The 27,289-nt window shown below is 34.6% G+C and overlaps 1 protein-coding gene across 4 annotated transcripts; it reads left to right on the top strand.

Annotated features, from left to right (window-relative positions):
- The first annotated feature begins 447 nt into the window (after positions 1–447).
- LOC138693453 (zinc finger protein 665-like) lies at positions 448–23,311 on the top strand. Of its 4 annotated transcripts, none has more exons than XM_069817430.1 (5): positions 448–670; positions 4,287–4,387; positions 7,300–7,437; positions 13,606–13,688; positions 15,857–19,170. In XM_069817430.1, the coding sequence occupies exons 2-5, from the start codon at positions 4,292–4,294 to the stop codon at positions 17,580–17,582; spliced, it is 2,043 nt and encodes a 680-aa protein (XP_069673531.1). In that variant the 5' UTR covers positions 448–670; positions 4,287–4,291; the 3' UTR covers positions 17,583–19,170. The 4 variants fall into 4 exon arrangements, with proteins under 4 accessions (XP_069673531.1, XP_069673530.1, XP_069673532.1 ...); XM_069817429.1 differs by lacking the exon at positions 448–670 and adding an exon at positions 787–904; XM_069817431.1 differs by lacking the exons at positions 448–670; positions 15,857–19,170 and adding exons at positions 788–908; positions 21,802–23,311.
- Positions 23,312–27,289: the final 3,978 nt, after the last annotated feature.

The following is a 27,289-nucleotide window of genomic DNA, read 5'->3' as shown; positions in this document are numbered from 1 at the left end:
TTATTATTATTATTATTATTATTATTATTAAGCACGCATCACTCTTCACTTCGTTGCTCTCACGCCTTCTATTCTGTAGGGGAATTCATGACATTCAATAACACTTCATGAAATTGATAGAGTACTAAAACAATGTGTTGTACTAGTAGACTACAGTATATTGTAAATCTTCTCTGTATATATTTCATCAATTTAGACTGTGACTATAAATTAAGACTTTATAATAGTATTAAGTTTTTTGACTTGTTCCATATTCTAGCTGTAATGCAATTTATGAATAACATGGAATGTTAATAATTACAATACAATAAAGCTATGTTCGTAAACAGCGCTTTGGTCATAGCCCACGACAATTTAGATCGTAGAGCTTTGCGTTTTGTCCACAGTGTTGCCAACTGGACGGAAATTCCGTCAAAACTGACGGAATTTCAACGTAGCGGACGGGGAAAAAAGTGGCTTTGACGGGTGACGAATTTTCTGGCGGAAATTACGATTTACATCATCTTTAGACATTTTTAGCTGGTGACATTTTTAAATCTTTAATTTTTGGAAGATTTTACTTTTCATTTGAACAGCCTTGCCTGTTCCGTCCTATGTTTAAGAATCCCCGGTTTTAAATTTCCTCGTAATCAAGTTAGATGTTGACGAATTATTATTTTAATCAGGATTGGTAAGTAATTTTTGGGTCTCATTATTTTTTTTTTTAATTTTGACGGATTCTGGTGGATTTCAAGAAGTTATACTGACGGGGATACAATTTATGTGTTGGCAACACTGTTTGTCTAGGTTAAGGTTTGGTTAATGGCTAATGGTTGATAAATTGGAAGATACGAGCTTAGTTTGGTGCAAATTTTATATTGTTGAAGAGGCATGCTCCAATTTTGTAAAGATATACATTAAGAAAGTAGGTATAATTTACAAGTATACATAGCCTTTAGTCTCGAATATATTATCATTTGCCCATTCAAGATTCATTACAGTTATATGTGTACATCAATTTTGTTGGGTCTATCGTTATTTTGTTATTATTGTTATCCGTTAAGAAGTTTTAGCTTGAACTATAATATCAAAGCGAATTTTAAAGATATTTAAGTACAAAGTTTATTTAATTCCGTTATTTGTTATCATAGCAGGCTCTGATTTATTCGCTATTTTGGAACTCAGTTCATTTGTAGGGACTGGGTTTTCCAAGTAGTCATATACCGGTGATACTCAATAGTATTCTCCTTACTGAAGGATTATAAGCAACGGTAGGATTGCTTAAAATGTTTCCTCCACACTGAAGCAACATGTCACGAGAACTGAACAATAGTACAATCATAATAGCATGATGAACTTGCAACAAATAATTTTATTTTAAGTTTAATTATTTTAATTAATACTACCGTTCATTGACATATTTGTGTTAATATGCGAACTGGATCATACATAAGTGAGAGAACTACAAGTAACCAAGTTATTACAAAATGCTGTAGGCTCGTCGTTTAACTAGTCAGTTTGTAATTAAAAATTTAAGTTAACTGGACAAATATTGTTACTGCGTGGAAAGTACATATACGTAAGTTAATATAAATCCACACTTCTTTGAAAATGTAAAGTTCTCAGGGAATGCAGGAATATTTTTAGTAAAACATACAGTACCTATATACAGACGATTGTAACTACAAAAATCATTATCAGACTTATGATTTTATATATATATATATATATATATATGGCTGGGAGGAAAAAGGTCTTAAGTAAAAATTCTATACTTTTCAAGAGAGCAGTAGAAAGATTGAAATTTGTTTCAGTTATAGAGTTTTTTAACTAAGAGATTTTTGCTGGTTATTATTTGTTTATATTTCTTGTAAAATAGGTAATGTTGCTCATTTAACAATTTTCTTGATTATTTCCAAAAATAGTCGCACTTAAGCCCTTTTAAGACTACAACCCAAACTGAGTAGAAGGGACTGTTTAAACATAAGACCTTTTCAATATCAAAATAAGTTAGAAATGTAATTTATTAGGAATACAAAATGGGTCTTAAACAATTATAGGACTGTTTGCCCTGGTGCTTAAAGTTTTAAAAGGAAAGGGCATCAGTATGTGATAAAATGGCTAAAATGCAAGTTAGACCTTTTTAATAGGGAAGCATGGAAGGAAAACATGTGATGGTTTGTAAGAAATAAAGTATTAAATATTCTTAAGTCCTTTATTCTGTGTGTGCTCGATTCAAAAAGTACTTAGGACAGTTGGTGACGCTCTGTAAATCCAGTCAGGAGTCTTATTTGACTTTAGCCGTTTAACCAGATTGTAGAGAATTGTTTCCACTTTCAGAATATATAAAATCCCATTTTAAGAAAATATTGACTTATGACCTTTTTCCTCCCGGCCACAGATATATATAAGATATATGGATCATATGTGGAGTCAAAGAGGAAGACTGAAAATAGGAGAGATTGGAAAATGCTGGGTTTGGAGTGAAAGTCCTGCCCTTGGACAGAACACTAGGAATGAATGAAATGCAGTTAATAAATTTGCAACAAATAATCGCTTTGCAGAAAATAATATCGAACAAAATATCACGAAAGTGATTAATTATCAGTTATAACCGTTAGATTACAGGAGTCGATTCTTCGCTTAGCGCATGAATGCTCTAACGTCTGAGCTACCCCAGGAATCTTACGTGACTCCGTCACAATTCTTCCCTTTATATCCACACAACTCAAATGGGCTGACAAGACGCCAGAACCCAACTTGCAAATGCACTATGTACCTGGCAAATATCTACTGTTTGTAGAGAATATGAAAATAGTGTATCTTTCAATAAAATACCTAGTATTCATATCGGTACTAAAATTGTTACTTGTTCTTCTGCAACACATTGCTGGTTTCAGACGTGTTGAGAAATTTAAGATAAAGTGTTTAGTATATACCTCTTTCCCCTTGTGGAGATCAGACCACTAGACCTTCCTTTCCTCTCTACCAAGACATTACAACCACAATTTCACGAATACAATTAAAATTACACTTACAATAGATTCTAGATACTAAAAAAACTGACTCATTATATAGACACTAGACAGATTCTTGTGAAAGTTAAGAACAAACAAGGAATTAGTCCCTCAATTAGAAATTCAATTCAGAATAATTGTATAGGCATGATATCACTGTTGATGGAAGTATTTTATGCTAGAATAAGATAATTCTTTTCGAAAAGCCATGTCTGAGTCTGTCTTAAATATGTTGTTTTTGTTGTTTTCTAATGCCAGGCATTTGACAATAAAGTCATTTGACCTCTTGCACTGCAATATTTTTCAAAGATATTATCATGGCCAGCCACTGAAGCACAGATTTTGAGGTGTTCCGAATCCATTTCTTGGTTTGAGTTGCACAATGGGCAGTTAGGGGACTGATATAGTCCAATTCTATGCATGTGTTTGGCCAAACAATCATGGCCTGTTGTCAATCAAAATGCAGCTACAGACGATTTTCATGGTAAATCGGGAATTAACTATGGATTATGATGCAGAGAGTTCCAATTTTTCCCTTGAGTTTTGTTATCAAATTTTGTTTGTTGAAGTCTAGGTATATAGATTTAATAAATATTATCACATAGTAATACATAGATTTAGTAACAGGTCTGTAAGTAGCAGTGCTGCCCTTCTTTGCTAAAGCATCCACATTCTAGTTTCCCAGGATTCCACAATGGGATGGTAACCATTGGAATTGAGTGATATTAATTGCGAGAGCATTTTAGTTATTTCTGCTGTTTGAGATGAAGGTGTGTGTTTAGAGACTATTGATAGAATAACTGCTTTGGAGTCTGACAATATAATACAATGTCTTAAATACCATATTGCCCAAGTTCTAGTAAGTTATTTTGAGTTTGAATTGAATATTATTTGGATGGTCCCTGATGTTAGCAGATAGCGAATCTAGAGTTCTTGTCGACCTGGTTGGCGCAGTTGGTATAGCGGTTGCGTTCTATGCCCGAGGTTGCGGGTTCGATCCCGGGCCCGGGTCGAACGCTCATGTCAGTACATTTACTGGCATGTAAAAGAACTCCTGCGGGACAAAAGTCCAGCACATCGGCGATGCTGATATAACCTCGGCAGTTTCGAGAGTCGTTAATTAAAACCTAGGCCTAACATTTTTTTACGGGTCTTAGCAGGGAATTGTGGAAGAAGATTGAGTACGAGGTAATGAATGCGATGTGAACTAGATCGTAGCAATTTGTTATAACTGTTTCTCAACAGCACAGGTTCTGTAATCACTGTCAGTTACATAACCTTTTCTTTCAGTTGTGATGGATGTGATCAAAATGGAACCTGCAGTTGATCCTCTCGACTTACAACTACATGATAGCATATACGAAATGGATGAAAATGATCCTTTATCAGAGGTAACTCAAAGGTCTTACTATATACTTTATTTGTCTGTCCAACATTGCCAGAAAAACACTCATTTCAATATTTCACACTTTATATCCAGTACACTAAATTAGAACCCCATGCTGTTGCTGTTTGGTATAAGGCGTCATGAATTGGTCTGGCATTATGAAGTGTGCGTTGATTCTACTCTCCTCATAGGAAGGAATTTTCACAGGAAGATCAGCTAGTCTGTGTGACCATTACTCACCCTGCATCACGATCAAGTAATGCAGAGTCTCAGTTATTAATGTAATCTTGTCCACAGCTCCACTGTGGTTCTGTTTGGCACGTCTGTAAGAAACTTAAATGAATCTTGCATTTTGTTTGAGAGAGATTTTGCTCTGTACCTCATAACATTTAGTTCTGAATTATAATTTCTAAGGCATAATTATATACAGCCGATGTGCTTTCTCATGTCCTACAACAGTAATCTTCTTTCACTCACTTGATCAGTATTTATGGAGCACATGCTACCACTTATTGACAACGAAAACTGTGACCTTAATTGTATTAAATATTGTGGAAAACTTACAAGCACATTGATTTGAGATCTGCTTCTGTTATTCACGTCCTCATTATGGTACAGGTTAGCTCGTAGTTGTACTCGAAATGAATGTTTGAGAGCTTAAATCAATTACGAAATTATTAGATATGCTTCAGCATCAGAAAATAGCCGACCAGGGAAAATGTTGATGTGAAATAAGGGCAAAGTTCAAGAGTAAGCGAGCATTACCGAAATTATTTCTTCATGTGTTACAACATTGATGCAGTTGAAAATATAAATGAAAGAGCATAAGTTACAAAATGCATTTTCTACTGACTTTGTTAATGGATGTATAGAGAAGTTACACAGGCGTATACAAACTCACATGCAATAGTTGCGACAGTTTCTACATTGGACAGACAGGCAGATCATTTCAAACTCGATACAAAGAACACATCAAAGCATTAGCCAGAGGACACAATACATCGACATATGCCGAACACATAACTAATGCAAACCATATATAAACACAGACATGGAAATCCTACACATACAACCTAAAAACCAAAAACTCAACACACTAGAACAATATGAAATATACAGGCACACCAAAACACACCCTGATCAAATTCTCAACACACAGATCAATTTCAGAACACACACACTATTTGACACAACCCTTCACCACAAGAACGCAGCCACTCAACAGGCAGAGATATCGAAATGCCGCCAAGACCCAGAAGGCTCTGATGATGGTGGCAAGTAACACCGAAACAGCTGTAAGCCGCACATGCTTACATAATTAACACGAGTAAGTTCGCCAGTTAATCAATTATTTATTAATTATTAGTTAAAATTTTTCCTTTTTTTTCATTTCATTTATTATATTCCATAGATCTTATATTAGCAATGAAGCTTTAAGATGTGGAACAAGTCAGAATTTTACAAGATTACAATTACAATTTTTTTACATGTTTTTACAAATTTTACAATTTTCTACAATTTTATGACGAGAAGTACTGAGATGATGTGAGGCCGAGGATTCGCGAAAAGATTACCTGGCATTTTCCTTATAGTTGGGGAAAACCCAATCAGGAAATCAGACCAAACGGGGGTGATGTGAAGTGAGGCTGAGAACTCGCCATAGATTATCCGACATCAGGCCATGGCTGGGGAAAACTTTGGAAGAAAGCAATCAATCAGACCAGTCGGGGACTCCAACCCAAGCTCCGGATCTGGAGGCCAGCGAGTTGTTCTATTAATGTTTTTGCACAATCCTTCTTTGGTATTGTCCTGAGTAATCATCATCATTATATTCCAGGCACGAAATTAGGCCATTGTTGGCCTGTTTCGGTTGCAGCTATACAGGATCTAATAGACGTTTCTGTGGACATCCAGGTCGTCGTCGTCCTTAAGGGTGGTATTTTAGCATTTCTTGGGGTGTCCGGCCAGCTCCCATACGAGAAATGTGTTCAAGCCATCTATTTCTGTATTCTGTAATTTTTTCTTCTGATGGTTGCATGTTGAGTTCCTGCAGTATATCCTCGTTCCTCTTGTGGTCCAGAAGCTAGTATGAAAGTCAGTTTTTTTACGTGTATTTATGCTATGAACTGTTAAATTAGTTACAAAGTTTTCACGATTACATTCGAGGAAGATTACTGATGAAAAGATATACTGACAAGCCATAGGTATTATTTGTAGTCTTTTGAAAATAGTCCTGCACGATTCCTTAGATTTGGCACCTATTATTGTTCTAATTACTCTTTTTTGTAATAGAAATACACTGTCACTATCTGTGGAATTTCCGCAGAATTTTATTCCAAAACTCATTACCGAGTGGAAGTTTGCAAAGTATATTGTTTTAAGTTATTGATATTTACTGTCTTTTGCATAGATCTAATAGCAGTAGTTCATTGAAACAAAAGCACACAGTGGTGGTTTTTCCAAAGTTTCCCTTCATACACAAGGAATTTCTAGTCATCGAATACAGTCAACAAAAAAATATTATGTGCTGACAACAGAGCAGTCCAGAGTCTTATCGTTTCTTTACAAAACTACTCAAATATTGTTGTTAATCTAACACAGTGTTCAAGATATGCTACATTATATTGCACAGTAGTTTGTTATATGCAGTACTGGCTGAAATATTAAAAAACTGTGGACACTTAGCTTTGCGTATTCATCATCACAGATGTTAATAAGATGTATAACAAATGTTTTTGCATGAAAATATGCAAGTGCATATAAATTCTGGCTTATTCATCCTAATCTAAAGCACATGCTGTGGATTGTGATCAGACTGTGGCATGCGGAAACACAGAGAGCAACTTGTAGTATTAGGTGTCGTCTTCTCACACCATGTAATAAATTGCTAATTTAAAACTTGTCTTTGTACTGCAGGAACGGAATTTCTTGGATCAGCATGTGACTGGTATAAAAGAGGAATATGAGGAGCAGAGCTCTGATCTCTTATCTGAGATAAAATTTGAGGGAGATCCAGTGCCAATTTCGTTCCCTATGGTGAAACGTGAACCAGAGGTGAGTGGAGCACAATTAAAGGCACATTCACAATGAAAATTAAACATAACGTAAGCGTTAACTTAAGAATGTAAACGTTACGGTAAAATCAAGAAGTTATACCATCGTTCACGATGGGTACATAAACATAACCGCAAGCATACTTGGTAACCATGGAAACATAACAACGACGCATTTCCTCATATCCTGTCGTATACTTCAGCGCTCCACGATTGTGTTCTGTTTTGCAAATCACGTAAGCATAAGCATGAAAGTTTGGAGTTTGCAAACTTTCATGTTAACGTCTTACAGTAATGTTTATGTCAATGCTTATGTGAATCATTGTGAATCATCCCATTTGGTATCCTGGGCGCAAACTTCTGCGTTTATGTTACGGTAATGTTTAATTTTCATTGTGAATGGGCCTTAATGCACAGTATATGCCTCTCCCAGTGTTTATCTTGTATTTTCGTTCTCACAGACACTACTTTTTACAATGGTACTTGCAGTGCCTTTTCCTCTATGATGGAGAAGAGAAACACTTATTACTATTTACTATTACAAGTTATGTCATGTTACAAAGAACTCTAATAATGTTGAACTGTTATCTCTGTTTATGTTTTAAATGTGGAAGCGAAATTGCTTGTTATGCTTACTCTTAATAGTTGGCAAGCTACACATTCCCACAATGCGTTTGAAGAAATGTTTTTCTTAAGGACATGTTTTTTTATTGTATAAAATTCTTAATAGTTTTTATCGTGTCCAAATAATTGATTTTGCTTTAGATGTATGAATAAATGAATATTCAATCTTTCTTAACGTGGTGAGGTCGCCAAGGACAAAGAAATTTGTTTACAATAAGCTAAAATTTACAGTAGATAATATTTCACATAATGACAATATGCAGGAAAATATAGTATACAGATAAAAAATAGAATGAGAAAATTCAATTTGAATTGAAATACAAATGTCGCTGTAAAATCTGCAGAGAACCCTTCAAGGCTATCATGGAAATTTCCTTAATTGTTGTTGTTGGGACTACAGTGTGTCGTGACATCATTTCTTCGCCTTTTCTTTTTGAGTATGTACTTATTTTCAATATATCCTTTGTAGAATATTATATTTGCAGAGAGAAGATATTTTGTACTGCACGATAAATTACATAGCTGATCTTTATTCTGCCAGTAAAGTGTATTTTATATTAATACAGTTAAACAAACGTAAAATTAGAAACTTCATTTTGCCAATTTTAAAATTACTAGAAATAACCTTAATTTCGTTTACCTCTTATGACTAGACTCAAACTAGACCATGAAAGTAGCAGACTAGTTGGGACAAGTTACCTGGTTGAAGTTCTTTCAGGGCTTATCCCTTTAACCATTGAGAACAAATGCTCGGTAACTTTCGGTGCTGGATGCTGCATTCATTTCGCTGGCATTATCTATCATCTTCACTTCAGTCAGAAACTGGATAACCATTGCAGTTGATAACGTGTCGTAAGATAAATCACTTACAAAATCCACCAATCATATAGACCCCAAGTAATTTACACGAGATTTATCTGTAGTAATGCAATTGTTTTAATGAACTGGCATAAAAACATACATGTTTACCTTGAAAACAGGACAGCTATGTATATGAACATTTTTACATTTTACACTTTGCCATCCTTCTGCCTTCATCTTATACATTATTACATTTGAAACAAAACAACTCGGAATGTTGTTTACAGACGAAAGATGAAAATCTTATACACTTTTCTGGATTCTTTCTGTCCACAGAACGTTCACATAAGTGGCATCGTCCACGTTTTGCCCCACTTTGCACTTGTGCTGAAATACGAGCAGGAGAAACTTTGGTGCGCCCACTTCTATTCTTGTGTACTAAAGATGTTCCCAGCTCAAGAAGAAATTCTCTTCTTCTGTAGTTGTTTTTTTTTCTTCCAGTCAGGATTTAACTCCAGCCAAATTATGAACGCATTGAGCGCACTAATATCCAAACTATTATAAAAAAAAATAACCATGGGCCACCTCCCTGTCATAGGTTTTTTAGTGTATGTCCTGACTAATTTGTCCATTGTGTCTACACCTGACTTTGTTGCGTTATAGTCTAGTACCATAATAGGTTTTCTTTTTCATCTTCAGCTATTTCCTCTTTGAAATGCATAGTGCTCAGCAGAGTCACTACCTTACCCTTTTTTGGGCAATAGGAAACTATCGTAGCGGATTCCTGGAATCCGAAGAGACTTGAAGCTGCTTTCCTTCCCTTTGCTATGACAAATTCTGCGGGTAGTTCACGGCGATTCTTTCTTATTGTTCCTAACAGAGTCATCTGTTTTCTTTCTAATTCCTTTGCCAGGTCCGAACTTGTGAAGAAATTATCTGTTGTGATGTTTCTACCACTGAGGGATAAATTTTGAGTTAAGTCCGATACTACTCTTTTTCCCTGATTCGATTCTCTAGGCTGGTCTTCGCCCCTTCCTGTGTACACTTGCAGGTTTGTGACATAGTAATTGCCATATTTTTCGGGTTTTGAGGGGATATACTGCCGAAAAGGACACCTGCCCCTGAAAGTTACCAGTTGTTCATCAACTGTAATATTCTCATGTGGTTCATACGCATCATGTAATGTGCTTACCCACTGCTCAAATACGTCCCTTATAGCAGCCAATTTATCAGGGCTACGATTCTGTCGTCGCTGTTGAGCGTCATCGAACCGAATACAGCGTGATATTTCGGTAAAACGGTTCCTAGCCGTAGAGCTATTGAAAATAGGTCGGCCATGCTCTGTGTTCCATAAATTCACTATTTCCTCATTGTGACCTTTGTACACTCCTGCGAGTATAAGCAGGCCAAGAAAGCACTCAAATTCTTCTCTATCAAGATCTATCCATTTGTTACCCTAAGTAATGTTACCTTCTTTGTTGGTCACTTCAAAATATTCTGCAAAATGCTAGGCTTCATAAATAATTCAAAATCTAATTGCCCAGTGTTTACATTCCTCAGACTAAGCCGCGTTGGACCTGGAGCCGTCTTCATTACGTTTCGTGCTGACTGCCTCCCTTGATGCAATCTAACAGGACTTTTGTTCCGTACTTCGTTTCCATTTCTGGACATCAAAACAACGGTATCACTATTTCAGATATTTACTTAGTGATTATCTATTATTATAAAATGTAAAGGTAATCTGTGACGCTACACCCCATGAAGGGCCAAGACCGACTAGCCGACTGCTGGCCTCACGATCACATGCCGAGGCAGAGTTAGGCGATCATCCAACGATAATGGAGGGTTCGTGTGGTTAGCACGATGATCCCTCCAGCCATTAGAGCTGGTTTGCGAAACCGGATTTTCGCTACCTATCGCAGCTCCCCAAGTGCATCAAGATGCTGGATGGACACTGGTCCCATACACTGGACGAAATTTCATGATAAAATGTCTTCCCCATGAGGATTGGAAGCAGCGCGCATTCCGTAACGCGAGTCCTAGGCAGAATGCCTTAGACCACGACGTTACGGCGCGGAACATCTATTATTATTGCTGCTGTTTTTTGTTGTAATAAATAATTGGTAGGTGAAATATACTTACTTGATAACATTATATTTGAGATGTTAGAAACTTCAGGAACAGTTTCTAAATCTCCATCATCATCATCATCATCATCATCATCATCATCATCAGAATTTTCAGCCGATTGACAGTCTTCGATTATAATAGCATCAATCTCTCCGTCGTCATCAGATTTTTCTTCCATTATATTCCACTTCCTCGTTATCTTCTTCTTTCACAATTACGCCTATTCCCAAACTAGTCAAATATCTTGCACTCTTCATGTAATTCTACATCACACTGAGGAAAAAAACACTAATAAAAACTTAGGCAACAAACCTTAACAATGGATAAGAAATGAGCGGCAAATATTATTTCATTGTTGCACGTGTTCCGTATAACAGATGTTGAAAGTAATGGTCAGCATTTCTACTTTTATAATTTTACATTCAAAGAAAAAAGCCAAATTTAATGTGGTCTTATAGACCCAAATGGTACTCAGTGAAGAAATAATGAATATTTTTTAAAGTGTTGAAAATATAAAAATTAATGAAAGATTTTTGGATACAGTTGACTCAAAGGGATAAAGTCATACATTTTGAAAATTATAGTTTTAAATATGGCGGAGATTTTTCTTTCAAAAGAGCTACTGGGGTCATATTGACCCTAGTGGTACTAGGAGGGTTAAATATGTATTCTATAACAGCCATTTTTCACCAGTTTGCGGTGGCACACTCGAAAAATCCGCTGGTGTGCGGCAGAATAGCAAATGCAGCTTAAATCAGCCTTCAGTAAACATAGAGTAGCTGTGCGAGCAACAGAGAAGAGAGTGACTGACGCGCATCTAGGGTAGGTCAGTAAAATTATAATATCGTGCCAACCTTAAAAAAATCGTATTTTTTCTTGGCTTTATGAAAGAAAATGTTTCGTGCATTAAATACCTTAGCAGCACATGTAATTATATTCTATTTTTTTCAAATTTCCCAAATAACAAATTAGAAAAGACGTGCATAATAATTATCACACTAATATTGGAATAATTTTCAATCATTAAATTTTGCATTTATGACATAAACCTTAAATAAAAATACAAATAATTTGTTAGTTCAGTATGTGATTAATGCTGTTGTTTCTCTTCTCAAGGTTTTTTGCAACATGGGCATTTCTAGCATTCATCTTATTATCATTCCCCAATATGTTGACTCAAAGCTAATTCATATAAAATTGAAAATATTTTATTTAGTAGGCCTATATTAACGCATATAGATTTTTCTCATTTATAGTCAGGATCACGTAAGTGTAATTCCTAAAAGTTTAATTTGGCTGTCTCTTCAGTGTTGCCAACTAACACCAAATATCATGAAAGAGGGAAATATCACAATGCTAGGTACTACAGTAGTAATAATAATATAATAATAATAATAATAATAATAATAATAATAATAATAATAATAATAACGATAACGATAATGATAATGACAATAACAATAATAATAATAATAATAATAATAATAATAATAATAATAATAATAATCACAATGACAATAACAATAATAATGATAATAATAATAATTTCCTAGTTTACTTATTTATCACAAGTCATCTTTATGTTGCGAGGTGTTTCCTAAATTGTTCAATAATTTATGAAACAGTATATTTTCTTCCTGGACTTCTCGCATATTACGTTGGTAATTAGGATTAGTATGATCTAATATTAAAATTAATTTTGTCTGGCAAAATCAAATTCATTGCTTTGACTAAACAGTTTACAATTCAGGACACCTAACCAAAAAATGTATTTAGTTTGATAAAACAGAATACAAGTTTGAAATGTATACTCTACTTAAAATACTTACGAGCACTTTATTTTTTGGAGAAGTTGCTACACTGCTATTTCCTCTCTTAGAAATTTTAATAAAAGTCTAAACACGAAATAATTCATTAAAATGTGAAATATATTTGTGTCCATGTTTCATACCAAGTAGATCTATAAGCTATTTCTTCTTTAATTACACTTACCTGAATGTAGAGTTGAATTCGAATCACCACGCAACAGAACTGAATTGTGTATTGATATTAATATTAATACCAGTATTACTAAGTACAGTAATTATTAATTCACAGGCTTAGGTACTTGCATTTTCATCAGCATAACAGTTAGAAAATAACTTCCAGTTGTTTTTGTCAGTACTCGAAATTCGAAAAGAAGTTGGTAAAAGAAAATTGAACCTGACATGTAGAAAATCTCTATAATCCACTAGCATATGTAATAATAGGTGGAAAATGGATAGGTTTCACCCTTAGGGTATTAAGGTAAGCTGATCCGGACTATATTTGTATTTTATAGTACTCATTCCTTTCTAAAACCTTAAAATTCTTCTCGTACCTGGAAACAACAACTTCAGATTATATGAGTGTGCCTCAGGACTTTAAATTGTGCCACATATTGGAAAAGGTTGAAATATGATGATCTGTAAGGAAAAGTTATCCCATAAAAATCTGCCCCAATAATTCTCTTCTGTTATGTTAAAGTCATTTATGGCCAATACGATTAAATGCAATTCTATGGAATCTAAAATCGATGTCCTTTCCTTAATCTAAATTGTGTTATCCTTCTGTTTTATTTTTTCTGTATTTTTAGGAAGAACAAAGTGACTTGGACACAGTGATTGATGACCCAAGAGTTGAAGTAACAGCAGAGGACAACGAGATTTTGACGAAAAGGTGAGTGTGGTGTGCGAGTCTTCAACTAGAGAGTTCTTTGTGTTTGAAGTGTCCGTGTTGTTGACTGTCCAGAGGCAGCATCAGAAGAACTGTCTGTCTGAATCATCCAGCAATAATTAATCATTACATTCATACTCAACTTCCTTTGGTATCTGGTTTCCATAATGTACTGTTCCAACTTTCTTCATGTTCTTCTCTAAAAGTGCCTAGATTTTCGTGAAAATAAAGTAAATGGACATGCAAGAAGTGGGCCTTTACAATCATATTGCAGTCGAGGGCCTCTACAACGTAATTTCTACAGTTTCTTTATAATTGAGGTCTTTATAATTCCTTAAGAAATTATGTAGTACCATTTTGAATCTATTTCAATAGTTTTATCTGCAAACAGTTGTTCACAGATACAAAGCCACTGTGTAACATTAATTTTTCTGTTTTATTTATTTATATATTATTTATTTATTTGTTTGTTTATCTTTTTACTTAATTTTTTACTTATTTTTTCTATATTTTTATTTATTTATTTACTTACTATTTATTTGTTTATACATTCATTTTTTTTTTGTTTATTCATTCATTTATTGATGTATTTATTTATTTGTTTATTCACTCATTTATTCGTTTATTCATTCATTTATTTGTTCATGCATTTATTTGTTTATTCATTCAATTATGTGTTTATTCATTCATTTATTTGTTTATTCATTCATTTATTTGTTTATGTGTTTACTTACTTTTTACTTATTTATTTCTATATTTTTAATTACCTATTTATTTACTTGTGTTTTTATTTACTTATTATTTCATTATTTATTTGTTTATTCATTCATTTATTTATTTGTTTATTTATTTATTCATTTATTTATTTATTTGTTTATCCATTCATTTGTTTATTCATTCATTTATTCCTTTATTTATTCATTCATTTGTTTATTCATTCATTTATTTGTATTTTCATTAATTTTATTTATTTTGTTATACATTTATTTGTTTATTAATTTATTTAATCGTTTATTCATTATTTTTTTTATTCATTCATTTAATTGTTTATTCATTCATTTATTTGTTTATCCATTCATTTATTTGTTTATTCATTTATTTATTTGTTTTTCTTTCATTTATTTGTTTATTCATTTATTTATTTATTTGTTTATTCATTCATTTATTTGTGTCTTCATTCTTTTGTTTATTCATTCATTTATTTGTGTCTTCATTCTTTTGTTTATTCATTCATTGGTTTGTTCACTGATTCATTCAATCAATTATTCATTAATTTGGTTATTTATTTATTCATTCATTTATTTATTTATTTCCTTATTTATTTATTTACTTATTTTTTTTATTTTTGTATTTATCTATTTATTTATTTATTTATTTAACCTGACTGTCTGTCTATTCCTTCGTTCATTAATGTATTCTTGTGTAATTAAGGAGATCAGTCATTCGCTTCGACAACACCAGCAATACTACTACTATAATACATACAATGGTTCTTGAACAATATTATTTCATCAATGTCTGATTTGTTTGTGTTTGGCCACTGTTTCCTATTCCCCTGCATAGACCTAGCCATACTGTCCCACTCACAGAAGAAACATGTTGGTGTTGTTATTAACTAATGAAGAGTTCTTAGCTGTAAAGCCATTAATCCTCTTGCTGTCCAATATTTCTCACACATAGTGAGTTTGGAGCAGTGCTGTCACGAAATCTGCACCGCAACTTATGATTTTGAAGTTACGGGATGCCCGCGTGCGTTTCTGTAAACATCTGCATGTGAGTACGATAATAATGAGACAGTTGAATGCTCGTAGTTCAGTTTCTATTTGTAATATTCTTTTAATCTTACAACAAAAAAAAAACCGTACTTTACTATGAAATTCAGATTAGTGTAACTCTGAAAATATTGATATTGGGTTACATGTTTATATGACATATTTGCTCATAATGTCTTCGAAAATAAGCTGCGTAAATGGCGGAGAATCCTCGTGAATCAGCTTTTGTATAAAAAGAATAAGAATTCGAAAAATTTATAGGATATTTGTAATTTGGAATTTCGAAACAATCGCATATAATAGCTCTTCATGAAATAGGTTTGTGTTCATTTTAATGTTCAAATATTGTATGTATATTCGTTGCGACTATTTTATAGATTAATAGTATCTTTGCTTCAGGATTGCAGCTACCAGTGGGAGGATTATATCATCAGAATTGGACAGTCTTTCTCTTGAAGAGAACGAGACTTTGTGCGACATTCCCAAGAATTCAAGTTCTTTGGGAAATCCTGTGCGGACTCATGAAGATGAGAAACAATTGGAACTAGAGTTCTCTAAAGTATCTTTCTCAACTGCGAAAAAAAAGAACGAGCATTTACCCATCGACGTAGGCAAGAAACGTTTCAAATGTGATGTTTGTGGTAAACATTTCGCGAAATTGGCTTGCCTAAAAAGACATGAGCGCGTTCATACAGGCGAGAAACCTTTTAAATGTGATGTTTGTGGTAAGTGTTATTCGCAGGCTGGTAGCTTAAAAGTACATAAACGTGGGCATACAGGCGATAAACCTTACATATGCAATGTTTGTGGTAAAGATTTCACGACGTTGGCTTGCCTAAAAAGACATGAGCGGGTTCATACGGGCGAGAAACATACAGGCGAGAAACGTTTTAAATGTGATATATGTGGTAAAGATTTTACGAAAATGGCCAGCTTAAAAGTACATCTGCGCGTTCATACAGGCGAGAAACCTTTTAAATGTGATGTTTGTGGTAAGTGTTATTCGCAGGCTGGTAGCTTAAAAGTTCATAAACAAGGCCACGCAGGCGATAAACCTTTCATATGCAATGTTTGTGGCAAAGATTTCACGACATTTGCTTGCCTAGAAAGACATGAGCGCGTTCATACTGGCGAGAAACCTTTTAAATGTAAAACTTGTGGTAAGTGTTTCTCGGAGTGGGGCAATCTAACACGACATAAGCGGATTCACAGTGCTTTTAAATGTAATGTTTGTGGTAAGCCTTACTCGAAATCGGATAAACTGAAAGCTCAAGTACGCCATCACTGTGGCGACAAACCTTTCAAATGTGATGTTTGTTGTAAATCTTACTCGATGGCCTATTTACTAAAGAACCATGAACGCGTGCACACTGGCGTGAAACCTTTTAAATGTTCCAGTTGTAATAAGAGTTTCTTGCATTTGAATTCTCTAAAATGCCATGAACTTCTGCACACTGGCAAGAAACCTTTCAAATGTGATGTTTGTAGTAAATGTTTCTTGCAATCGAGTACCTTAAAAGTCCACAAACGCAGGCACACAGGCGATAAACCTTTCATATGCGATGTTTGTGGTAAAGGCTTCACGACGTCGGATAACCTAAAAACACATGAGCGCCGACATACTGGCGAGAAGCCTTTTAAATGTAAAATTTGTGGTAAGTGTTTCTCTGACTGCAGTAATCTAATAAGACACAACCGGCTTCACACTGCTTTGATATTTGATATTTGTGGTAAGCGATACTTGAAATCGGATAAACTGAAGGTGCATGACCGAATTCACACTGGCGAGAATCCTTTTAAATGTGACGTTTGTGGTAAATGTTTCTCCCACTCATATAGACTGAAGAACCATGAACGTACACACTCTGACGAGAAACCTTTCAAATGCAATGTTTGTGGTAAGTCTTACTCGAAGTCTTATACCTTGAACGTCCATAAACGCGGGCACACAGGCGATAAACCTTTCATTTGCGATATTTGTAATAAGGATTTTACTACGTTGGCCGGCCTGAAAGTTCATGAGCGTCGACATAGTGGCGAGAAACCTTTTAAATGTGAAATTTGCGGTAAGTGTTTCACGGATTTGACTAACATAAGAAGACATAAGCGGATTCACACTGGCTAGAAACTGTAGCAATGTGGTGTTTGTGGTAATTGTTACTTGCACTCGGGTAACCTAAAAGACCAAGATCTCTTTCGCATTTGCGAGTAGCCTTCCAAATGTAATGTTTGTGGTAATTTTTACTCCAAATAGGATAACCTAACAGCTCTAAAGTTTTAGAGGTCTGGTCCACAAAATATACCGGGAACGAAAAATTTAACTAGAAGTTAAATACTGTTAAAATACATTCATTAAAAGGTGAACGGGAAATTTGTAGGAAAAGTGAAAGTTGATTCACTCTGTTGTCATAAAACTATTTTCTTGTCGTGTATTTTGTAGCATGGAGGCCGTAACAGGACATCATCTTCATCCGTCGTGTCTTAATTAAAAAATGCAGTAGAATCACGTTCAGTATTATCCTACGTATATGTGATCAGATAACCGAGTCAATTGAATTATTAAACAATTCTGTGACATAAATTTGTTAGTAGGTTAATCTATGTTTGAAGAATTGTTTCGAGATCATGGGATGAGTGATAGCAAGAGTAAGAAGGTAAACTATAGATGAAGAGGCGATACCTGACATGTGAGCTGTGTCAGAAAGGAAAGATTGAGCTTTCAAAAATAGAATTTATTTCATGATGTTTAATAAACCAATCTAGAGACAATTAAGATCATCTCGTACCTAAAACGTGTTTTCCACCTCCATACTGATTGGTGACATAGCCACGGTACATAGTTATGTCACATAACAAATCTTGCGTCCCGTGCTGTACATAAGATTTGCTGATGATATGGCGATTGAAGAAGAGATCATACTAAGAGGTAAGCTGCTGTAGCTAAGGGACATCTGCAAGCAATATGGGATGAAGATAGATACAAATGAGGTGAAAAACATGGTTGTATGTACAAAAATTAACAAGATAAATTTACTAATTCTGAATGAAGCAGTAGAACAAGTGGACAAATCTCAGATACTTGGGGTTTACTATAAGCAGTAACATGAGCCGCTGCCAGGAACTCAAACGCAGGATAGCAATGGCCAAGGAAGCTTTTAATAGAAAGAGGTGCATCTTCTGCGGACCTCTGGACAAATAACTAAGGAAGAGACTACTCATGTGCTTTTTATGAAGAATGTCATTGTATGGGGAAGAAGCATGGACATTACGACGAAGTGAAGAGAAGTGAAAAGAACTATTTAAATTTGAATATGGAGAACAATGGAACTTGTTAAGTGGACAGTCTTAATAGGAAATGAACCTGTGTTGGAAAGAGTGGGTCAAAAAAGAATGATCCTGAAACTGACCAGGAGGAGAAAAAGGAATTGGTTGGGTCACTAGTTGAGAAGAAACTGCCTACTGAAGGATGCACTGGAAGAAATGGTGAACGGGTTAAGTGTGGGAGAAGTGTTCGGGGCTGAAAAAGATAACATGTGATAGACGACATTAAGATATGTGCATCATATGTGGGGACAAAGAGGGAAACAGAAAATAGGAAAGATTATAGAAAGCTGGGTTTGCATTGAAAGACGTGCCCTTTGCCGGAACACTGAATGCCTGAGGCTGTGTTTATGTCAACTGGCTTGTTGTCATGAAAGAACGCCATTGTTCAATATGCACATTGTCGTTTCCATTGTGAATCATATTGCAGTTTTGTAGTCACCAGTGTATGTATCAAAATTTTATTAATGTAGCCATAAGTTTACACATTTAAAATGTTATTTCTTATCTGTACTCCTTGAAATACTGATTCGGTCCTCAATTTTTGTTAACATTATTGTATCGCCTTTATATTGTTTGTTTTATTTTATTTCTATTTCTTACTTACTTACAAATGGCTTTTAAGGAACCCGAAGGTTCATTGCCGCCCTTACATAAGCTCGCCATTGGTCCCTATCCTGTGCAAGGTTAATCCAGTCTCTATTATCATATCCCCTCTCCCTAAAATCCATTTTAATATTATCCTCCCATCTACGTCTCGGCCTTCCCAAAGGTATTTTTCCCTCTGTTCTCCCAGCTAACACTCAATATGCATTTCTGGATTCGCCCATTCGTGCAACATGTCTTGCCCATCTCAAACATCTGGATTTAATGTTCCTAATTATGTCAGCTTGAGTGGAAGGGAAGACCTTAATGCCTTAACTCTCCCACCTAAAGTAAATCATTATTATTATTATTATTATTATTATTATTATTATTATTATTATTATTATTATTATTATTATTAAGAATACAATGCATTCAGTTCCGCGTTGTTTAACTTTCTCCATTCTCCTGTAACTTCATCCCTCTTAGCCCCAAATAATTTCCTAAGAACCTTATTCTCAAACACCTTTAATCTCTGTTCCTTTCACACAGTGAGAGTCCAAGTTTCACAACCAAACAGGACAACCGGTAATTTAACTGTTTTATAAATTCTAACTTTCAGATTTTTTGACAGGAGACTAGCTGATAAATGTTTTTCAACCGAATAATAACATGCAGTTCCCATATTTATTCTGCGCCTAATTTCCTCCCGGGTTTCATTTATATTTGTTACTGTTGCTCCAAGATATTTGCATTTTTCCACCTCTTCGAAGGATAAATCTCCAATTTTTATATTTTCATTTCGTACAATATTCTGATCACGAGACATAATCATATACTTACTCTTTTCGGGATTTACTTCCAAACCGATCGCTTTACTTGCTTCAAATAAAATATCCGTGTTTTCCCTAATCGTTTGTGGATTTTCTCCTAACATATTCACGTCATATGCATAGACAAGAAGCTGATGTAACCCGTTCAATTCCAAACCCTGCCTTTTAACCTGAACTTTCCTAATGGCATATTCTAAAGCGAAGTTAAAAATTAAAGGTGATAATGCATCTCCTTGCTTTAGCCCGCAGTGAATTGGGAAAGCAACAGATAGGAACTGGCCTATACGGACTCTGCTGTACGTTTCACTGAGACACATTTTAGTTAATTGAACTTTCTTGGGAATGCCAAATTCAATAAGAATATCAGATAATACTTCTCTCTTAACCGAGTCATATGCCTTTCTGAAATCTATAAATAACTGATGTACTGTACCCGTATACTCCCATATTTTCTTCAGTATCTGTCCAATTAAAAAATCTGATCAATAGTCGATATTTTACGCCTAAAACCGCACTGATGATCCTCAATAATTTCATCTACGTACAGAGTTAGTCCTTCTCAAAAGAATAGTGGACAAAATGTTGTACTCCTTTATATGGTCGTCTTTCTCTTCTGTTGGGGCGTGTGCATTTATAACTATGATGTTGCACCATCTGCCCTAAAGTACTAAATATGATAACCTGTCACTGACAAATTCGACCTTGTTTACTGCAGATTTTATTGTTTTATGAAAAAAGAATCCTGTTCCTAATTGGTGTTTATTGTTTTCTTCCCCATAAGACAACAAGTAAACTCCAATTTGTCATATGCCATTCCCACCTAACCTGACCTCTTGTATTCCCACGAAGGTTATCCTATATCTAGCTAGTTCTTTTGCTATTAAGGTTACTCCTCCTGTTCTATAAAGACTAGTTAAGTTCCAAGTATCAAATCTCAAAACCTTATTCCTTTGTTGTAGTCATGCCAGAGAATCAGTCCTATTCCGAGGCTTATTGTAGGGATTCGTAACAAGCTGTTTTTTACGTTGATGGGTTGTTAGCCCTTCGCCCAACCCCCAGGCTGGAGGACCACCTCTTATCGGTTGTCCACGACTGCTTATTCAATATTTTCGCAGCTACCCTCCATATCTGGAGGCCGTCTCCTCTATCCGCAACCTGAGGACGCGCCATACCGTAGTGATAGGGACCCACAATACATGGATTTCTATTTCTATTGTTGTAATTATATTCTGTAGTCTGATGTATTATTTCCTCTATTTGAGGTTCTGGCTGATATGCACATTTATTATCAGGCAGAGGATATGTTTCAGTTGAAGAATAACTGTTTGTATGCATCTGAAGCCTGACTGGTGTATTGTGTAGCTAGTCAGCGATGTATGCAATGGCAGAGGAAAGGAACTGGCCACCCTACCCCGTTATCTCCTACCCTAGTTGCCTCATAAATGGTGTCTTCTTGGTATCACTAGTGACTTTCAGACCTGTCTTCGGACAATTGACTAAACAACAACAATATGTTCTGTTCTCTATTATTATATAAATTTGTACTTGACCATGTTATAGCATCTTCCGATGCATTAAAATTTGTAATTTGAAATCTTGTTCCAGTATTTGAAATGTTTCATTCATCTCCTAACACTGCTGGCGTCCATGTACACATCTTCGTATGCATGCTGAAGCCTGAGGTGATTTTCATCAGAAGATTTTTTCTCTTTAATGAGGAATTCAATGACAGTGTGCTGTCGAAGCAAATCATTATTCTAGACCAATTTTTGAAACTGCCTGTGATCTATTGTTGGAAGCTAATGACGTCACAACATGTCAACACGCGATTATGAACATGCAGTCGTTTTTATTACATTGTTGGAAATGGAATTGTAATATTCTGAAGAGACCCTATGTTTGAAGTTGTAAGTTTATGGTTCTCAAAATTATTGACGTACAGTATAGTAATGACTAGACTTGGTAGAATTGCCACGAGAATCGCAAGGTTTATTGCGCACGCGGTATAGACAGTATGAGAAGGGGGCGTGCAACGGATGGAGTATGCCTCTGATGTAAACACTGAATGATGATTGGTGTAGGAAGTGTCTAAACATGTACATACACAATTAGTTTATAGTGAGATATATTACCTATTAAAATTTAATGTAAGATAATCACATCATCCTTGAATATGTGCATTGCAGTGAACAGTTACGTACATTTTGAGCGACTGCAAAGTAACCTCCTCCGATGGTACCTTAAACAGTTTTTATTTTGGGAAAATGTATGTTCAACATCACATGATGTAATACGCATATATTTGAAGAACGGAAAGTCACTACTTTTTAGTACACCAACTTCAGATATCTTGTCGTGACCTGATGGGACATCATTTATTATACGAAGTTGTGAATAGGCGGAATTTTTAGCAATACTGTTTCTCAACTTACATTTCTCTTTTTCTGAAATTAATTAATTGTTATTTTGGATAACGTTTTGTGATACTTTATCCACTATATTAAGGGCTTCTGAGAGTTGTAGTTTAGACGATTCTAACAGGATGATGCTTTTGGACACGATTTTCTAATTAGAATCAATGAACAGAATATCTTCCAATAGCTGTTCAAAAGCAATGATTTTACAGCTGCAACAGCTGAACTGTCTGTGCTATCCAATGCATCAATTACCTCCATTATATTTCCGTAATGTTCTGCATAATAATTAACAGCATCCAACCACGTTCCCCAACGGTTTAAGACTGGCTGCGGGGGTAAGGTATTCCAGGGGCAATTGTTTGGAACAACAACACTCTCATTGTAGTATGTTTGATTGAATTCTTGTCTGCACTGAACAAATGTTAAGCTTTGACTCTTCCAACCACAGTAATGCAAAAACAAGTGCTTACATAGGTATACATTAGCTGTAGCTGCTCTATCTATTTGAACCGGTCACATCTCTTAACATGAACTGCTTATACTACGAGACCGGGTGGTCGCTCACCACCTCTATACTACCGTACATCGGCAACCTGATAGCATGCTGTGTGTGGCAATTCAACGAAGTCTAGTAATTACATAATGGAGTAATGCTGTATTACCTTTCATGAATCATGTATTTCAATAAAGAAAAATGCTAATAGTTACCGTATATAAGTGAAAATTAGTATACCCGTCTAATACGCGGTCCTGATTAATACGAGGTTTACACGCAGTCCCTTCAAAAGCGTCTTATCTGGGTTTTACTGTATTAACCCATAAAATTGGAACCACTGGGGGTATAAATGTGATTTTTGTTTCTATGTGTTCAGAAAACATGAAACATTCATCATATATACATGCAGGGTCCCAGCAATATACCAACTTTCCCAGCACACTGGTTATTTGATTTTGAGATTTCTAAGCGACGACTATGCGGCGGGTCTGCGTAGCCCATATGTTGCAATGCAGCACTGCCGCTATTGGCTATCGCCGATAAGCAGACACACCTGCAAACGTCAGAAGGTTTGAGCGCGACTGTATGTATTTGTATGCGATATAGGATTACTTTCAGGTCCCATTTTATTTCGCCGTTCCTTATTAAATTTACAGTTGTTTCATAGCACACTTTATGTCAAAAGAAGAATTAATTAATGTTTTTGTCACTTGGCCCATTGTATATTTATTCATTTACTTAAACTCTTCAAGTGATCCTGTTTGACAAATCTTGTCATGATAGGCAAGCATCAAACTTGCGATTATTTCTTTCATCTGCAAGAAAATAGTCCACTGTACACAAAAATGCCAACATGATAAATCATTCTTAATAGCATTCTCTTCGACATTACACAGTAATCAAGATTGTGTATACATTAGTTACCCTGTAAGACGGTGCTAAATGTTTCGTACAATATATTATTAAGAAAGCTAAAACCACTTCTGTGGAATTACGGCCACCATGTCACTCAATTGAGTGGGCTCCTTGTATAAAGGTACTTGACTTAATATATGTCAACATGTATGTCGATCTTGGAGTCAGGCCATAAAGGGAAAAACATTTGAGGAGAGGGATTCCATCCAGTGCGGTGGATTGAACTTCGGCGTAGTTGAGTGGTTACAGCTCAAAATTTCATAAAATAGTTCATTTATAAAAAAGAATATTCTGAAACTAACCCACAGAAGGGCACATAAGAAATAATGCGGAACTGTAAGTGACAATAGTTTGAAAAAAATGTGTATATTTTTTTCGTAATTAGAGTGAGATGGGAAAAGAATGTGAAGTTCCAAACTTTGAGTTGCTGGAGTTTACAAATAAAATATTACATAATTCTGTGGAGGTCTCGTCGCGTTACAATAATGACTAAGTAGGATACTTAATGAAAAATATTTTTCATTTGACAAGGTATTAAGAGTAGGACTATGAAGTTTTCATAAGACTACCATAAACTAGTTTCATAGAATGTATCAGAATCGCCTAGAATGAAACTCCACTTTCACCAAATTATGAAATTTGGATTTAGGACTAGGGTTCCCAGACATATTGGGGGGGGGGGGGAAACACGGGGACACATCAGTAATCACTGAGTAAGTTTAGTATGCGCACCTATCAAACATGCCAATCTTACAAATTGTGTGTGTAGTAAAGTTTACTACTCAAACACTATTTACTAACTAAGTGTAAGTAGACAAAATTGCTAGGGAACCATATTTGCATTAAGTTTATGCTTCTTTATATATTTATTTGTTTTATTTATTTTAGTAGGGTATTTTACGACGCTTTATCAACAGCAAAGGTTATTTAGCGTCTGAATGAGATGAATGTGATAATGCCGGTGAAATGAGTCCGGGGTCCAACACCGAAAGTTACCCAGCTTCTTTATGTAGGTTGCCTTCAAATTGTTTATACTAATTTATCACAGAAATAGCTGCAAAATTCACTACTCATGTAACAATATTCTTATAAATCAATCCGCATGGGCTTTGCAATATTCATCTGAAAAATTAATTTCACTTAACAATTGTTTATTTTGGAGAATCAAGTCATGAAAAACCACACAATCCTCACTGAAGAATGATTTTACACCAAGGATTGATTTTATTGTTTTCATAGACTATTTATTTTTCTCATCAGTTCATAAAGCATTCATGTGAGAAAATAATCTTTCGACAACTCATTTGTTTCAGGGATACACATAATGAATTGCACTACTCATTTCAGATATGAGAGTTCTCCTTCATTACTTTAAAAACGATCCATCTAGACTTCATCTATACATTTGGTGTTGCCATCACTGGCCTTGAGAAATTAATAACTCAATAATTGTTTCATAATAGCCCATCTAGAGGAATGTAGAATATACATTGTAACATTTACATTTCTGTTTCGACATGTTTCAGTGCAGAATTTTGCAGGGAATGTGATAAATTGGCTGTTTGGAGTCAAACTGCAATTTATATGCCTCAACTTTATAAGAAAAATCACAGTTTGGAATCTAATTGCACTAGGTTTTCGTCTTTCCTGCGAAATCAGGTTTTTGGATAAAGTACAATTTGATTCTAGACGACTCATTTATTATTATTATTATTATTATTATTATTATTATTATTATTATTATTATTATTATTATTATTATTATTAAGCACGCATCACTCTTCACTTCGTTGCTCTCACGCCTTCTATTCAGCAGGGGAATTCATGACATTCAATAACACTTCATGAAATTGATACTAAAACAATGTGTTGTACTAGTAGACTACAGTATATTGTAAATCTCCTCTGTATATATTCCATCAATTTAGAATGTGACTAAAAATAAGACTTTATAATAGTATTAAGTTTTTTGACTTGTTCCATATTCTAGGTGTAATGCAATTTATGAATAACATGGAATGTTAATAAATACAATACAATAAAGCTATGTTCGTAAACAGCGCTTTGGTCATAGCCCACGGCCATTTGGATCGGAGAGCTTTGCGCTTTGTCTAGGTTAATAAAGTTCGGTTAATGGCTAATGGTTGATAAATTGGAAGATACGAGTTTCGTTTGGTGGAAGTTTTATATTGTGAAGGGGCATGCTCCAATTTTGTAAAGATATATATGAAGAATATAGGTATATATTGCAAGTAAACATAGGTTTTAGTCTCGAATATATTTTCATTTGCCCATTCTAGATTCATTATAGTTATATGTGTATATCAATTTTGTTGGGTCTATCGTTATTTTGTTATTATTATTGTTATCCGTTAAGAAGTTTTAGCTTGAACTATAATATCAAAGCGAATTTTAAAGATCTTTAAGTGCAAAGTTTATTTAATTCCGATATTGGTATCATAGCAGGTACTGATTTATTCGCTATTTTGGAACTCAGTTCATTTGTAGGGACTAGGTTTTCCAAGTAGTCATATACCGGTGATGTTCAATAGTATTCTCCTTACTGAAGGATTATATAATCTCGTAAGCAACGGTAGGATTGCTTAAAATGTTTCCCCCACATTGAAGTAACATGTGACGAGAACAGAATAATAGTACAATTATAATAGCATGATGAACTTGCAACAAATAATTTTATTTTAAGTTTAATTATTTAAATTAATACTACCATGCATTGACATATTCGTGTTAATATGCGAACTGGATCATACATAAGTGAGAGAAGTATAGGTAACCGAGTTATTACAAAATGCTGTAGGCTCGTTGTTTAACTCGTCAGTTTGTAATTAAAAATATTAGTTAACTGGACAAATATTGTTACCGCGTGGAAAGTACATATACGTAAGTTAATATAAATCCACAGTTCTTTGAAAATGTAAAATTCTGAGGGAATGCATGAAGAATTTAGAAAAACATACAGTACCTATTTACAGAGGATTGTAACTACAAAAATCATTATCAGACTTATGATTATATATATATATATATATATATATATATGGCTGGGAGGAAAAAGGTCTTAAGTTAAAATTTTATACTTTTCAAGAGAGCAGTAGAAAGATTGAAATTGGTTTCAATTATAGAGTTTTTTAACTAAGAGGTTTATGCTGGTTATTATTAGTTTATATTTCTTCAAAATAGGTAATGTTGCTCATTTAACAATTTTCTTGATTATTTCCAAAGATATTCGCACTTAAGTCTTTTT

Source organism: Periplaneta americana, chromosome 17 (genome assembly GCF_040183065.1).
Source record: "Periplaneta americana isolate PAMFEO1 chromosome 17, P.americana_PAMFEO1_priV1, whole genome shotgun sequence".
Lineage (NCBI taxonomy): Eukaryota > Metazoa > Arthropoda > Insecta > Blattodea > Blattidae > Periplaneta > Periplaneta americana.
This window is presented reverse-complemented; position numbering and strand designations above follow the sequence as displayed.

Bases quoted from the DNA above. Each gene is read 5' to 3' on its own strand.
- LOC138693453 (XM_069817427.1), top strand. From the start codon at position 809: ATGGTTGATAAATTGGAAGATACGAGCTTAGTTTGGTGCAAATTTTAT. The intron at 909-4,286 runs GTATAATTTACA...CTTTTCTTTCAG, and splicing joins GATATACATTAAGAAAGTAG to TTGTGATGGATGTGATCAAA. The intron at 7,438-13,605 runs GTGAGTGGAGCA...CTGTATTTTTAG, and splicing joins TGGTGAAACGTGAACCAGAG to GAAGAACAAAGTGACTTGGA.